Source organism: Anser cygnoides, chromosome 33 (genome assembly GCF_040182565.1).
Source record: "Anser cygnoides isolate HZ-2024a breed goose chromosome 33, Taihu_goose_T2T_genome, whole genome shotgun sequence".
Taxonomy (NCBI): domain Eukaryota; kingdom Metazoa; phylum Chordata; class Aves; order Anseriformes; family Anatidae; genus Anser; species Anser cygnoides.
The window spans coordinates 283,009-295,598 of NC_089905.1; the positions used below are offsets into that span (position 1 = coordinate 283,009).

The 12,590-nt window shown below is 49.7% G+C and overlaps 1 protein-coding gene across 1 annotated transcript in view; it reads left to right on the top strand.

Annotated features, from left to right (window-relative positions):
• LOC106049273 (putative PIP5K1A and PSMD4-like protein) overlaps nt 1-12,590 on the top strand; it is a 32,199-nt gene that overhangs the window by 5,004 nt on the left and 14,605 nt on the right. Inside the window, exons 2-12 of the mRNA XM_066985869.1 lie at nt 665-706; nt 3,231-3,265; nt 4,020-4,109; nt 6,948-7,078; nt 7,493-7,610; nt 7,836-7,988; nt 9,150-9,449; nt 10,011-10,216; nt 10,869-10,952; nt 11,907-11,955; nt 12,318-12,402. Of these exons, the coding sequence (XP_066841970.1) occupies nt 665-706; nt 3,231-3,265; nt 4,020-4,109; nt 6,948-7,078; nt 7,493-7,610; nt 7,836-7,988; nt 9,150-9,449; nt 10,011-10,216; nt 10,869-10,952; nt 11,907-11,955; nt 12,318-12,402 (1,293 nt within the window). The remainder of the gene's footprint in view (nt 1-664; nt 707-3,230; nt 3,266-4,019; nt 4,110-6,947; nt 7,079-7,492; nt 7,611-7,835; nt 7,989-9,149; nt 9,450-10,010; nt 10,217-10,868; nt 10,953-11,906; nt 11,956-12,317; nt 12,403-12,590) is intronic.

The following is a 12,590-nucleotide window of genomic DNA, read 5'->3' on the forward strand; positions in this document are numbered from 1 at the left end:
AGGAGCGCCCCGCGCCTCCATCAACAGGCTTGTGAAGCGAGCGGAGGGGAGGAAGGGAGACGCACGGATCCGGGGCAGTAACGTCGGCGGTGCGTGCGTCAGCGGGGGCTGCCGTCTGCGGACGGTGGCAGCAGAGAGACCCCCGACGAGGAGCCTGTGGGAGCTCTTTGTCTGGAGGCCGAGTTCACGAGCTCTCCCGGTGCATTTGGTTTAATTTTCTTAACGTCTATTGGAACAAACCTGTCGATGCAGAGAGTTTCAGAACATGCCTCACCGCTGGCCTTCTGGCCAAGCTCAAGAGCCTGCGAGTGTTTTGTTATCCCCGGGGGCCGTGCAGGCAGGGGCCGCTTCCAGCGCCGGCGGTCCCTGTGGGGCCTGCCCCGGGCCCCAGCTCGGGCCCGCCTGCTGCAGCTTTTCAGAGCAGCCCTCGCGGAGGTGGATGGGGCGCCGGGGCTCCTCTGGAGCCACGGGAGGGTTTTTGTCGTGCGTGGCTTCTGCAGGAAGGGGTCTCGGTCAGGAGCGAGGCGTTCTGCTTGTGGAGTTGGGATCTTAGCTAGGGAAAATAGGATTTCTTTTTGTGCTTTCGTGGGAAAAATATCTGCCCTTTCTTTGGGTAGCTGAAGTATCAGTTCCCTGTGTAACCTCTTTGTTTTTCCTTGTATAGATCTCAGCTTTTTGTGCTGCTCGGTGAAGTCATTTCGAAGAGGTAGACGGATTGCATAAAGCATGGTTTCCTCCTCTCCGGTAACCAGCAGCAAAATGCCACCTTACATAACTGTCTTGGCTTGCGAGGACTGACAGAACTTGGTGTTTTTCTCTAAACAAGCTCACAGGAAGGCTGCTCCCCCCTCGACCCAAGCTGCTGTTTACTGACACGTGCTGTAGAAGTGCTCTCCTGACGCCGTGGCGGCCCCGTGCCTCTGCGTGCGTGCCGGCAGCGCTGCTGCGGCCGGGTTCTCTGCTCTCAGCTCTTCCTGGCCTGTGCTTTGCAGAGAAGCAACCTCCCTGCCATGTCCGTTTGCGGTCCCGGGGGACTGATCCCGACAGGCTTTTTGGGGGTGGCAGGTGTAAATGTGCATCGGAGCATCCCAGAGCAGGCGGCGAGCCGTGGCGTGGGGCTGCTCTTCTGGTGCTCCCTGCTTTTGAGCACCCAAAGCGGTACCTTTCTGGGGAGAACCCGGCTTTTTTTCCTAACTGCAGCCTCTCCCATGCTGGCTGTTTGCTGGGGTGAGACAAAACCCTAAAGTTAGCAGGAGGACGGAGGAGGAAAGGGAGTGCATGCCGGTGTGACGTGTCCTGGCGCTCGGCTGGCCCCGCTCAGGCGCTGGATAGCTGGGCTGATGATGTGTTTGGGTGTGCTAACGTTTCCACTTTTTATTTTCGTCTAAAACACAGCTAAAATTTGTCTGAGCGGCTCTGTTTAAAAATAGAGCCGAGCGGGTATTTGTCCTGGCTGTAGCAAATTAGCATGCTCGTGTGCTAGACAAACGAGTGAAGTGTGAGTCTGACCCGTGTGCCTTGTTCCGTGCTCCGCTCAGCAAAGCGTTTGTCCAAACCGTTTGACGAGGTGCCATCATCACAGCTTCTGTTGAGCTTTTCTTCTAGTATTTATTCCCTGGATGTATGAATATCTGGTCTGTTGCTGCTGAAAAGGCTCCCGGCAGCTAAGGCTGGAGGAGGGCAGCCAGCCATCGCCTTGGCTTCGTTCCGCTTCTGGAAACGGCTCCAAGGAATGCTCGGAGACTGCCCGTAGGGATCGGCCCCACCGTCACGAGCGAGAGGAGAAGGAAACTTTTAGGGACGTAGTGAATTTGGGTTTGGACAGGACCAGCTAACCTTGCTCTGCTTCCTTCGTCTAGAATTAACTGCTCGGATCCCGTAACTGCTTGTGGTGCTGCTGGGGGTGAGCCAGGCGGGCTCTGGGACACGGGCTCTTTGAACCGAGGCTTGGTGTGCGTTCTGCTCTTAGCGCTTGCTTCGCGTGATGAAGGCAGCGTGGCAGAGATCTGCTGTGCTGCGGGTCCTCTGCTGAGGGAGCTGGAGTTAAATCCTGGTGGAATACAGCCTCGCACGGATGATTAAATATTAACACAGCTAATCTCCAAGGTGATGAGGCTGGTGGTGCTGCTGCAGGATTGCTTGAATCTTGGGGCTTTTAGAGGTTTCAATTTACATAATTACAGATCCTTGTTTAAAACAGAAAAAAAGAAAAGGTGTAATTGCTGTTGAACAAGTGCTGTATCATAGTGCCCGGGATGTTTGCCCTATCCCTGCGTCCCGGCTGATCTTGGCAAGTTGCATGGTTGGACTCGGTGATCTTGAAGGTCTTTTCTGACCTAAATGATTCTGGTTTTAAGGCCAGAAGCCTTGAGGCATCGCAGTCTCCTGTGCTGGAAGGGGATGGAGCTGAGATCTGTTGGCTCCGGGCTAGGACAGGGGCTGAGTTCCACCTGCGGCGCGGGGCCGGGGCAGGAGGAGCTCCCGGCGCGGGGTGCCGCAGTGGGAGCGCTGGAGCCCGTCGGGACAAACCGCCGGGTCTTCAAAGGGAGAGCAGAGGTGGCAGGACAGCTGGGGCGGTCCTTCTGCGCTTGGCTTAATAAAACGCGTTTGTTGTGTTGTTTTTTTTTTCCTTGTTTGCTTGTTTAATATGTATTGAAATGAGAACTTTGATCGTTCGATAAGGGGATCAGAAGGCTGCTGGATTTTGCTGTTAAGTGCCTCCGTTCCTTTTGCTGAAATGCAAATTCTGCTCGATGAAATGGCAGCGTGAGGCTGTCCCCAGCCGCGGAGGGGCTGTGCGGGCGGTGGGTGGGCGCAGAAGTGCCGCGAGGGCTGCGCGTGGCAGCGCTCAGCCTGGCAAAACAACCGCGGGCAGCGTGGTGCCCTGGGAGGGGTGGGGGTACCGGCCCCGGGGGTGCTGGGGGCCCCAGGGGTGCTGGGGGCCCCAGGGGTGCTGGGGGCCGGCCAGGCCGAGCGGACGCCAGCCCGTCGCTGTGCTGCCGTGTGGGCACAGGCAGGGTCTGGGTGGGTGAGCAGTAAGAGGAATAGCATTTCCTTGTGGCTTGACAAAAACCCTCTCTGCTGTAAGGGGAGAAGCTGGGAAGAAATCAGACATGAGTCAGTGCTTTTCAGACGCCTGAAATCTCTGGAACCAAGGCGCCGTGTCTTTTTTTTTTGTGATGCGTGATAATGATTAACTCTTTCTGAGTTTGGCTTTGTTGTTTTGACAGGATCATCTACTTTCAAAAAATCGCTCACCCCTGAGGTAAGTTTCTGCTGGACAGACTGGCCAAGAGAATCACTTCTGAGGAAAGGCTCAAAATGCCCAATTTCAGACTTAAATAAGATTGCAGAGAGCAGACAAGTTAAGGGTAAGCCAGGCAGTGGTAAGTACAGTAAGCTGCAAATATGCATTTGGGAAATGAGAAGATCTCTCCTTACGAAGAGAATCTGCCCTTAAAAACCCAGCTTGGGACCGAGCAATTCTTGTGCTACCAAAACACCAAGTAGGTATCCTGCCAAGAGCAAGACATTCGGGTTGTTTTGACTGAGAAACACCAGTTAACAACAGCATGTGTTTAAACAGAAGAGAATGAGTCAAGCAAGTTCTTGGGGCGTGAATCAGAGCAGAATTTGAAGCCTTCCTAAGCTGTTTCCTCAAAGAATTAGCCTTACTGGCAAAAGCAGGGTGGCTGGCTGGGGTTGGGCCAAGCTCCCTCAGAGCTGATGGGTTTGTGATGATGGCGATTACAAAACAAAACCAAAAATTTCTTCCGTGGCTGAAAGCAGGCCCCTCGGGGTGGGCCTCAGGCAGGCAGGAGTCAGTCGGCTCCCGGGAGGCCTTCCAGCGCCGCTGCTGTTCCCAGGGCGGGCCTGGATGGGCCTGGGCCTTCAGCAGGGAGCGCGCACAGCTTCTGTCTCTGAGAACAGCAAGACTGAGGACGGGCGGTTCTGGGCAGCCCCAGGCCTCGAAGAGATCGTAAACGCTTTGTTCTCTCCATCTTTTACTCTGTTCCTAGATGCCAGGTTCTTCGGGACAGCCAGGCTCACAGACAATAAAAAAAGGGCACAGAGGAGTGGATTCCACAGGCGAGACTACCTATAAAAAGGTAGGCTAGCTCTTGCACAACTCAGTTGGGTATTGTCGTTTTCCACAACACAAACGCCGCCCAGAACAGCAGCATCTAGCGAGGTTCAGCGTTAGACGTTTGTGGTGGTCCCAGAAGAAGATCTGAAAGGGAGCACAGCCTTCCAAGCTGGAAAACCGAAGGACTGAATATGCACTTGTCAGGCAGCTTCTCCTGTAGCCTTCTAAAAGGGGAATTATTTTTAAACTTTGCCCATTAGCAAGGGCAAAGGCCTTCTTAGGCCTGCTTATTGGGTGCTTTCTATGCTCTTTGGGCACAATAGTTCCTACAGATCTTGTGACATTACCGGAATTTGCTTTACAAAGGGGAGATTGTTAGGAAATTTTCAAAAAGCCTGTAAATGTGGGTATTTTGTGGATGCTGCTTCCAGTTTGTTGGACTTCATCAGAATGGGCTTACTTTCTCTGAAGTAAGATTGGCTTCTAGGGGGTAGATTAAATAAGTAATGGCTTGATATGGTCATTCCATTTCTTTATGTAAGCGATACTTCTAGTCCAAAATCTCTAACCCAGATGCATTTGCAGCTCTTGTCAGGAATCAGAGTGGAAGGGAGGAACTCAAATGGTGCTTCTGCAGAAGGTGGCTTTTTTATAGTGCCCTTTTTGAAACTGCTTACGTCTTCAAGTCTGGGATCTGGCTTCCAGTCTCCTGCAAATATGGACATAGAAAGTTAGATGGCAGTAGTAGGAGAGAAAAGTAGTAGCCAATGTAAAATGCTTGAAATGTTCCTTGTGAGGGTCTTGGAAACCTGGTAGGATGCTGCCTGGGATTTATCCGGGAATGAGACTAATGGACTGTCTGTCTTTTTTCAATCCTGTCCTTTTCCGTGGGTGGTAAGATGTTTTTTAAAATTCTTTGTCCTATAAAAGTGATTGTAAACACGCAGCGAGCTGCTCAGCTGATTTTGCTGGCTAATAGAAGAGAAAAATACTTTTTCCTTGGCAACCTGGCCCCGTGGCTGTGTGTTTGCAAACAAGGCAGCAATGCAGAGAGACTGCCCTTGGAGTTCAAGCAGGACTAGGTGTGCTGAGATCTGTTTTCAAGCAACTTTAGCCTGGAGAGGGTAAGGAAGAGAAGTGGAATCAAATTCTTCTTCCCTCCCCAACTAATACTGAAGTAAATGGCAAATACAAGTAGGTAGCTGAGGTAGAAAAGGACATCGTCTTGATGGGAAGCTGGAGTTGCTGCAAGTTTATTGCTGTCTCTTCAGGTCACTGTAAGCAGATCTCTTGCAGCTGTGGTAGCAGAAAAACAGTTAAGTGGGAGAAATCATAGAGTCGTAGAATATCCCAAGTTGGAAGGGACCCCTAAAGATAACGAGTCCAACTCCTGGCACCACAAAGGTCTACCCAAAAATTCAGACCGCATGACTAAGAGCACAGTCCAAATGCTTCTTAAACTCCGACAGGCTTGGTGCCATGACTGTGTCCCCAGGGAGCCTGCTCCAGTGCGCGACAACCCTCTCGGTGAAGAACCTCTTCCTGATAATGTCCCTCTTAATTTTGCAAGGCTTCATGGAAGATGTGTGTCTGGGGAAAAAAATTGAAATGTTCTTCTCCCAGGTCTGGTCTGGATGCTGAGCTGCTAAATGCTTTGATGTGCAATGATTTCTTGTGCAGAGGCCTGAGCTTTGTTTAGCTTGAGGGAAAAAAACACAAAGTAGTTGGGTCACGAGCCCTGAATCTTGTTCCCGGTTTGGTTGCTATATGTTTAAGCCAAGTGAAATGTCCATGAGCTGCTGGACACAGATCCAACTTGCACCTGTTCTGCAGCATCAACATTTCCAACAGGCATTACAGCAAAGTTCAGACCTCTGTGCTCCGGGAGCTGACAGGCCGTATAACATGGGGGTGTTGAGCAGATCTCATCTGGGCTGTGCTGGGAAAAACAGCCCCTAGCCTCAGCTAGACTGAAGCTCGTCTCAGTGGCCTGAGATGAGATCATGTGCTGTGCAGACAGAAGAGGACTCTTGATGTAAGTAGCTGTTACAAGAACACAGTCTGGCATTGTTCTCGGACAGCTCGTGCACAGGACGCAGGAGTGAGATTCATGTCTTTGCTCCTTATTTTTAAGTGACAGTGAGCTGCTTAAGGTTAAAGAGCCATGACCCAGCAAGAGTCAGAGGAAGGAGGCAGCAGCAGATAGAAGTGTGCGTTGTGTGCTGGCCCTGCCTGCCTTGCCCTGTAGAAGACCTAAGTCTGCCCAAGCTGGGGAAGGGTAAACTTTGAACTGTGTTGCTCCACGACCTGGCAGACTAAGGTGACAAGATGTGTCTTTATTCATAGGGGAATGAGATAGACTTCCAGGGACAGACTTTCTCCTCTGACTGCAGGTTGTAGAGATGAGCACTGTGGGAGGAGGAAATGAAATTCAGTCTTCTGAAGGCCAGCTGGGTATTGAAAGTTCAAGTCCTTTTCAGCTCAGGTAGAGTGCAGCAGTTGAGCAGGATGTGGTCAGGGATGTAGAGGCGCTCCCAGGAGAGCGGGCTATTCACTAGTTTGGCAGCAGCTTCAACATCCTGCCATCATGGCGTGCTGGGGCCCGATCATTCGTGTACCCTCTCTCTGGAGCAGGCTGCCGAAGGACAATGCAGCCAGAGCAACACTGGTCATTGGGAAAGAAATGAAGGAAGCTGTAACCAGCAGGAGTAAAACTACTCTAACTGGAACTAGTGGGTGTAAAATACCCCAGCTTAACAGCGCTGCTTTAAGTTTGGGGCTCCCATTTCTTTAACTCCTTTCATTCCCGTTTCTAGTCTGCTGCTTCGCGTTGCCTGACTCATTTTCTCCATCTCTCCAGACGACATCATCTGCCTTGAAAGGTGCCATTCAGCTCGGCATTACACACACAGTTGGAAGCTTGAGCACCAAACCTGAAAGAGATGTTCTCATGCAAGATTTCTACGTAGTAGAAAGTATTTTCTTCCCAAGGTCAGTGTTTGCTTTCTCTTCTATGTTGTGCTTTGGTAGTGAGTAGCAGCACTAGTCCCTAGCCCTACTTGCATGTTAGGAAGCAGCACCAAACCCGGGCAGTTGATTTCAGGAGTGAGCACAGGTCTCCTGAGCAGAGCTGCACCATGTACTGCTTATGGACCAGCTCTGCCTCCTGCCTGTGACCTCCTGTCTCTGAAGAGGCCCGGCTGTTCCCCAGATGTGAGCACCTTTGCTCTTGTGAACAGCTGCAGGCTTGCTGTTGGGCGTGCATCCTTGTGTCCCTCCTGGGTGGGTGCTTTTTAGCCCTTGAGTGTGTTAGAGGCAGCCAGCCAGTGGGTGGTTGCTTTTTGGGTAGTCTCTTAAGAAACCTGACAAATGCAAATACCTGTATGCCCTTCTGTCCTTGATCAGTGAAGGGAGCAACCTGACCCCGGCTCATCACTACAATGATTTTCGGTTCAAAACCTATGCTCCAGTGGCCTTTCGTTATTTCCGGGAGCTGTTTGGGATCCGACCTGATGACTATCTGGTAAGGTGTTGGTTGTACCAGGTTCCCATTTGTTGCATGCTCTGTGATGGGTGTTTGCCCTCGTTCCCCTCCTCAGAGCTGTGGAGTGCTCTGTAGGCACAGCACTGGATGCTGTCTGTGACCCTGGGGTTTGGCTCTGTTGATCTGGAAAAGGAAGAGCCTGTGCACTGAAGTTTCCCGTCGATGTCTCTTTCACCTCTGCTTTTTCCATCTTGTCCTCCTCAGTACTCGCTCTGTAGTGAGCCACTCATCGAGCTTTCTAACTCCGGGGCCAGCGGATCCCTCTTCTACGTATCCAGTGACGATGAGTTTATCATCAAAACAGTTCAGCACAAAGAGGCTGAGTTCTTGCAGAAGCTGCTGCCTGGCTACTATATGGTAAGGCACTTGGGCAAGGCTTTCATTGGAAGCTAGGGAAGTGTCCCCCGTGTGTACAAACGTGACAGAAAATGCTACATACTGTCCGGTAGATGCAAGTGGAGGTTTGATCTGTGCCTCAGCTGACTGACAGCTTTTGTCTCAACTGTCCAGAGGCAAAGACAGTCACTGAAGGACACGAACTGCCTGGATATTGCAAGACTAGGATAGGAGTCTTGCATTGCACTTAGTGACTTGGGTGGTTGTAGAACATTGCAGGCTGCGTTGTGACCAGCTGTGAACTGCTGTGAGCTCTCCTTTCTGCACAGTGTTACGCCAATGGTACTCTGTCTTGCAAAGATGTACTTATGTTTCCCTTCCCAGAATTGTGCTTGGTTTCGTCTGCAAAGCTGAAGTATTTCGCTGAAGAACTCTGATTTTAGGTTTCTATATATGGAAGCAGCAGTATTGGGAGTAAAGGCGTGTTAATTTTATGAAAGCAGTTACAGGAAAAAAAGGCTTTTTTAGTTTGGAGCGAAATCGGATCCCACCCTGAAGCGTGATATGTGTGTGATCTGACTGCTTCATGTCTTTTTACAGCCTGACCTTTTCAAGCCACCTCTGTAAAGGGGAATTTAGCCATGAGACAGTCCTGCCTTACAGAAGTGCCTTAGGACTTTTGATGCCATTGGGGCCATTAGCTGAATTCTCTAAACTGCTTCTGAACCCACAAATACTTTTGCTCTGATTATACTCAAAAGCACATTGTTTTTCTTCAAAATTCTGTCTAATGTCTTCCGTAGCCACGACAGTTTAGATCTGTTTGTCCTGATGTACTTAGCTTGACCTAAGTGCCAAATTTAAAATGGATAAGCACAAGATCATCCTTTGCCCTGCGGCCTCCCCAGCTTAGCTTCTGTGTGAGTGAGCAGCAAATTCCTTTTGCGTTTACAAGCTTTATCTGACCCATTCAGCTTTGCAAAGGGGTTATTAACAGCAGGCATCACCCATCTGTTCCCCATGCTCACCTGCCCATGTCTCTTAGCTTCTTTGGTGATTGCTTTGAATCGTTGCCATTTCCATTTCAGCTTAGAAGCACAGGAAGGAGCAAATAACTCCTCTGAATAGCATGTGAATAACCAGGATGGCTTTGAAGGTATTTCTGTGTTTTTGGCACTTTAGAACTTGAACCAGAACCCAAGGACGCTGCTGCCAAAGTTTTATGGCTTGTACTGTGTCCAAGCCGGAGGCAAAAACATTCGGATTGTTGTGATGAACAACCTTCTGCCACGCTCTGTGAAAATGCACCTGAAGTACGACCTGAAGGGCTCCACCTACAAACGTCGAGCATCCCAGAAGGAACGGGAGAAGGTCTTCCCGACATACAAGGACTTGGATTTTATGCAGGACATCCCTGATGGCCTCTTCTTAGACTCAGACATGTATAACGCTCTGTGCAAAACGTTACAGAGAGACTGTTTGGTAAGTGGAGGGGTGAAGAGTAGTATGGAGAGATCTTTCCTTTTTCTGGGCCTTTTCAATGAAAAATGGGTGGCAGCTGTCATTGTCGTAGCGTCTACCAGGGGTGTTGACTAGAGAACCTGTTTTTTCATGGTGGTGTGGACAAGAAGACCGGGACCCCAGTTGCACACAGCTCTGTGTGTAGAGGCAGAGGAAAGAAGCAGTGTCTCCTCTCCCTCTGGCAAGGTTCCACTGTGGAGCAGGGCAGGATCTGGGGAGAGGGGCAGGAGACTTGACTGAGCCTGGGCTCAAGTGAGCTGCCTCTGAGCAGCGACGCAGAAATCGGTGATATCCCCTGGTTTTGGTCCCTTTCTGCATAGGAGGAGTACCAGTGGCTTTCCTGTAACTCCCTTTGGCATCTGTAGATGAGCTGACTGTGCACAAGCTGTGGATTAAAAGTCATCCCCTCTGTACGCTCAGGGCTCTAGGCAGAAATGCTGACTGCACTGTTGCAAATGTCTGCTCTGACAGTTTCCCTGGGCTTGCAGTACTGAACGAGCCTTCGTTGACTTTTCTGCCCAGGTCCTGCAGAGTTTTAAAATCATGGATTATAGCTTGCTTGTGGCAATCCATAACATTGATCTGGCACAGAGAGAGCATGCGTTGGCAGATGGGACATCTCAGGCCGACACGCGGCGACCCGCTGCCCAGAAGGCCCTCTACTCTACAGCCATGGAATCCATCCAAGGAGAGGCCCGGCGAGGTGGCACCATAGAGACAGATGACCAGTAAGTTCATGTCGGTGTTGTTTCTCACTGAAGTACCGCGAAGAGCGAGGGGTAAAATCCAAGCTTGGCTAATGGAGACTTAATTTATACGCAGACTGGGCTATATAGGATTGCTGGACAGAGAATTCTCAATATCAAATCTTCTTGTGCTTTTAGCTTTGGCTTTGACTTCCCTTCCTTAATGTGCAAAAGATCTTTTGGCCTTCCAGGTGGCTTTGAGAGTTCTCTGCTCACCAGTTTTTGGCAGCTTCAGATAGCTGTATCCGTCTGTCTCCAAGAGGCACAGTGATTGCTTTGTTAGATCAGACTAACAGCCCATAAAGTCCAGCTGCCATCTTCAGTATGGATGGTGGTAGACGCTCTTTACAGTTGCTTGGTCTCTTCTCATGAAGGAGTGGGGATTAATCCTCATCCTCAGTAAGACTGGCATACAGGCAGGAAAGGGGCTCAGTCCTCAGGAGGTTTAGTGAACTTACTGAAATGGTGTTTTGCTCTGATTCGTTTTCCCCAATTTGTTAGCTGAACAGGAGGAGCCTCCTGCATGTTGATGCTTGTTAAATAGTTCGCATAATACTCAGCCCACGCCGGCAGCCTGAGAGAGGCAGTGGGGTGTGAGAACACCCTGTTTCATGTTTGCTCTGTCCTCTTCTAGGATGGGAGGCATTCCAGCCCGTAATGCCAAGGGGGAGAGACTGCTCCTTTACATTGGCATCATCGATGTGCTGCAGTCCTACAGGTAAGAAACACTGAGTAACGGCTGTGTATCACCCAAGAGTGAAAATCACTTTACGGCATTGTCTGTCCCTGCTTGTTTGTCAAGATTGACTTTCAAGAAAAAAGACGTGGTTTGTTAACCACCTTCATGTCTTTTTATTTTCTTGAAGTTGGGCTTTTGGGGATTGATTTCCAGGTCTTGTTTACCATGCTTACTTCATGTTCCCAGAATGGATTTACTCTCATGAAGTTTTTTTTTTGTATGCTGTGGTTGTTGTGCACAGGCACCACGCAGGAAGTGGCGAGGAAAAAACAAGTGGTGGCTTAAAATGGCCATAACCACTTCTCCCTATGAAAGTAAAAATAGGTGTAAGGCTTACCTTCTATTTATATTCAATACAATATACAGGAAGTTACATACATACAGAGTCTGTTAAAAGTCATAGCAAGTTGACTGTCCGTGTTAATTATGCCTGTGAAACTCTCCACTTGCCCCCCAACTCTGCCCCGAAACACTGAAGCTGCGGTTTCACAAGGTGTGAGGTGCTGCTCTAACAGCTCTGAGGGCCCAGGTCTTGCTCTGCTACAGCTGTCCTGATGGCCCGGCGCTAGTTCTCTTGTCTTATGCCGACTCTGGTGCTTTCTGAACCCTCCCTCAGGGTCACTCCGTTCACTCACCCTGCAAAGACTCTGCTGAATTAGGGAGCGGAGTCACCTCTGGGACAGATGCAGTGAGGAAAGCTGTTGTGAAGGAAGCCTGGGACCGTACAGCAGGGACAGGAAAGCAGTGCGGGACAGTGAACTGCTCAGTCGGCCCCGGCATCTGCGGAGCGGGACAATGAAGAGAATCTAAAGCCAGCTAGTCAGTTGTTTGGGGTGTTTGACACGGCTGTCAAAAGGCAGGCTCAGTAATGAGTGAGCATTATATCGTACATGGATAGGTTTGAAAATTGTTCTTAATTATTTCCCTTTCCAGATTTGTCAAGAAGCTAGAGCATTCTTGGAAGGCCCTTGTACATGATGGGGTAAGGAGTAAAAATTTCCACTGTTTCATTTGTTTTGCAATAACACCGGCTCACTGCGCACAGGATCCTGGTTTTCTAAGGAGCACGTGTATTTGCCTTTTAAAATAAAAGTAGTATTTTCTAGGTAGCGTCAGATTTGTTGATGCTTTTCACCAACTTATTTCTTAACAAATATCGATTGCTTTGTATGTAATGCAAAACTCTATCTAATCTGTTTCTCACAGCTCTCTTGTCACTGTGAGAACCCCTGACTGTTCCTTGTCCAATGTAGCATGTGTCAAGGTTAGCAGTGGGAAAGAAGCTCGTGTTAACTGTAATCCCTTACTAATTAAGATTCACGTGTTAATGTTTATCCCTTTTAGGACACTGTGTCTGTGCACAGACCCAGCTTCTATGCCGAAAGATTCCAACGGTTCATGTGCAACACAGCATTCAAGAAAATACCATGTAAGTACCTCTGTGCAGGCGTACCCCTGGCAATTGCCATTGTTTCTGGCTTCTTGCTCAGCAGCTGTGGTTTGGGAAGGTGAATGACAGCATGTAAGACCTTTAGGAAGGTCTGTGCTGTGCTGTGTCACCTCTTTCTTCCACGTAGATTGTTCTTGCCTCACAAATGTGAGGAGCTGTTTCTTCCA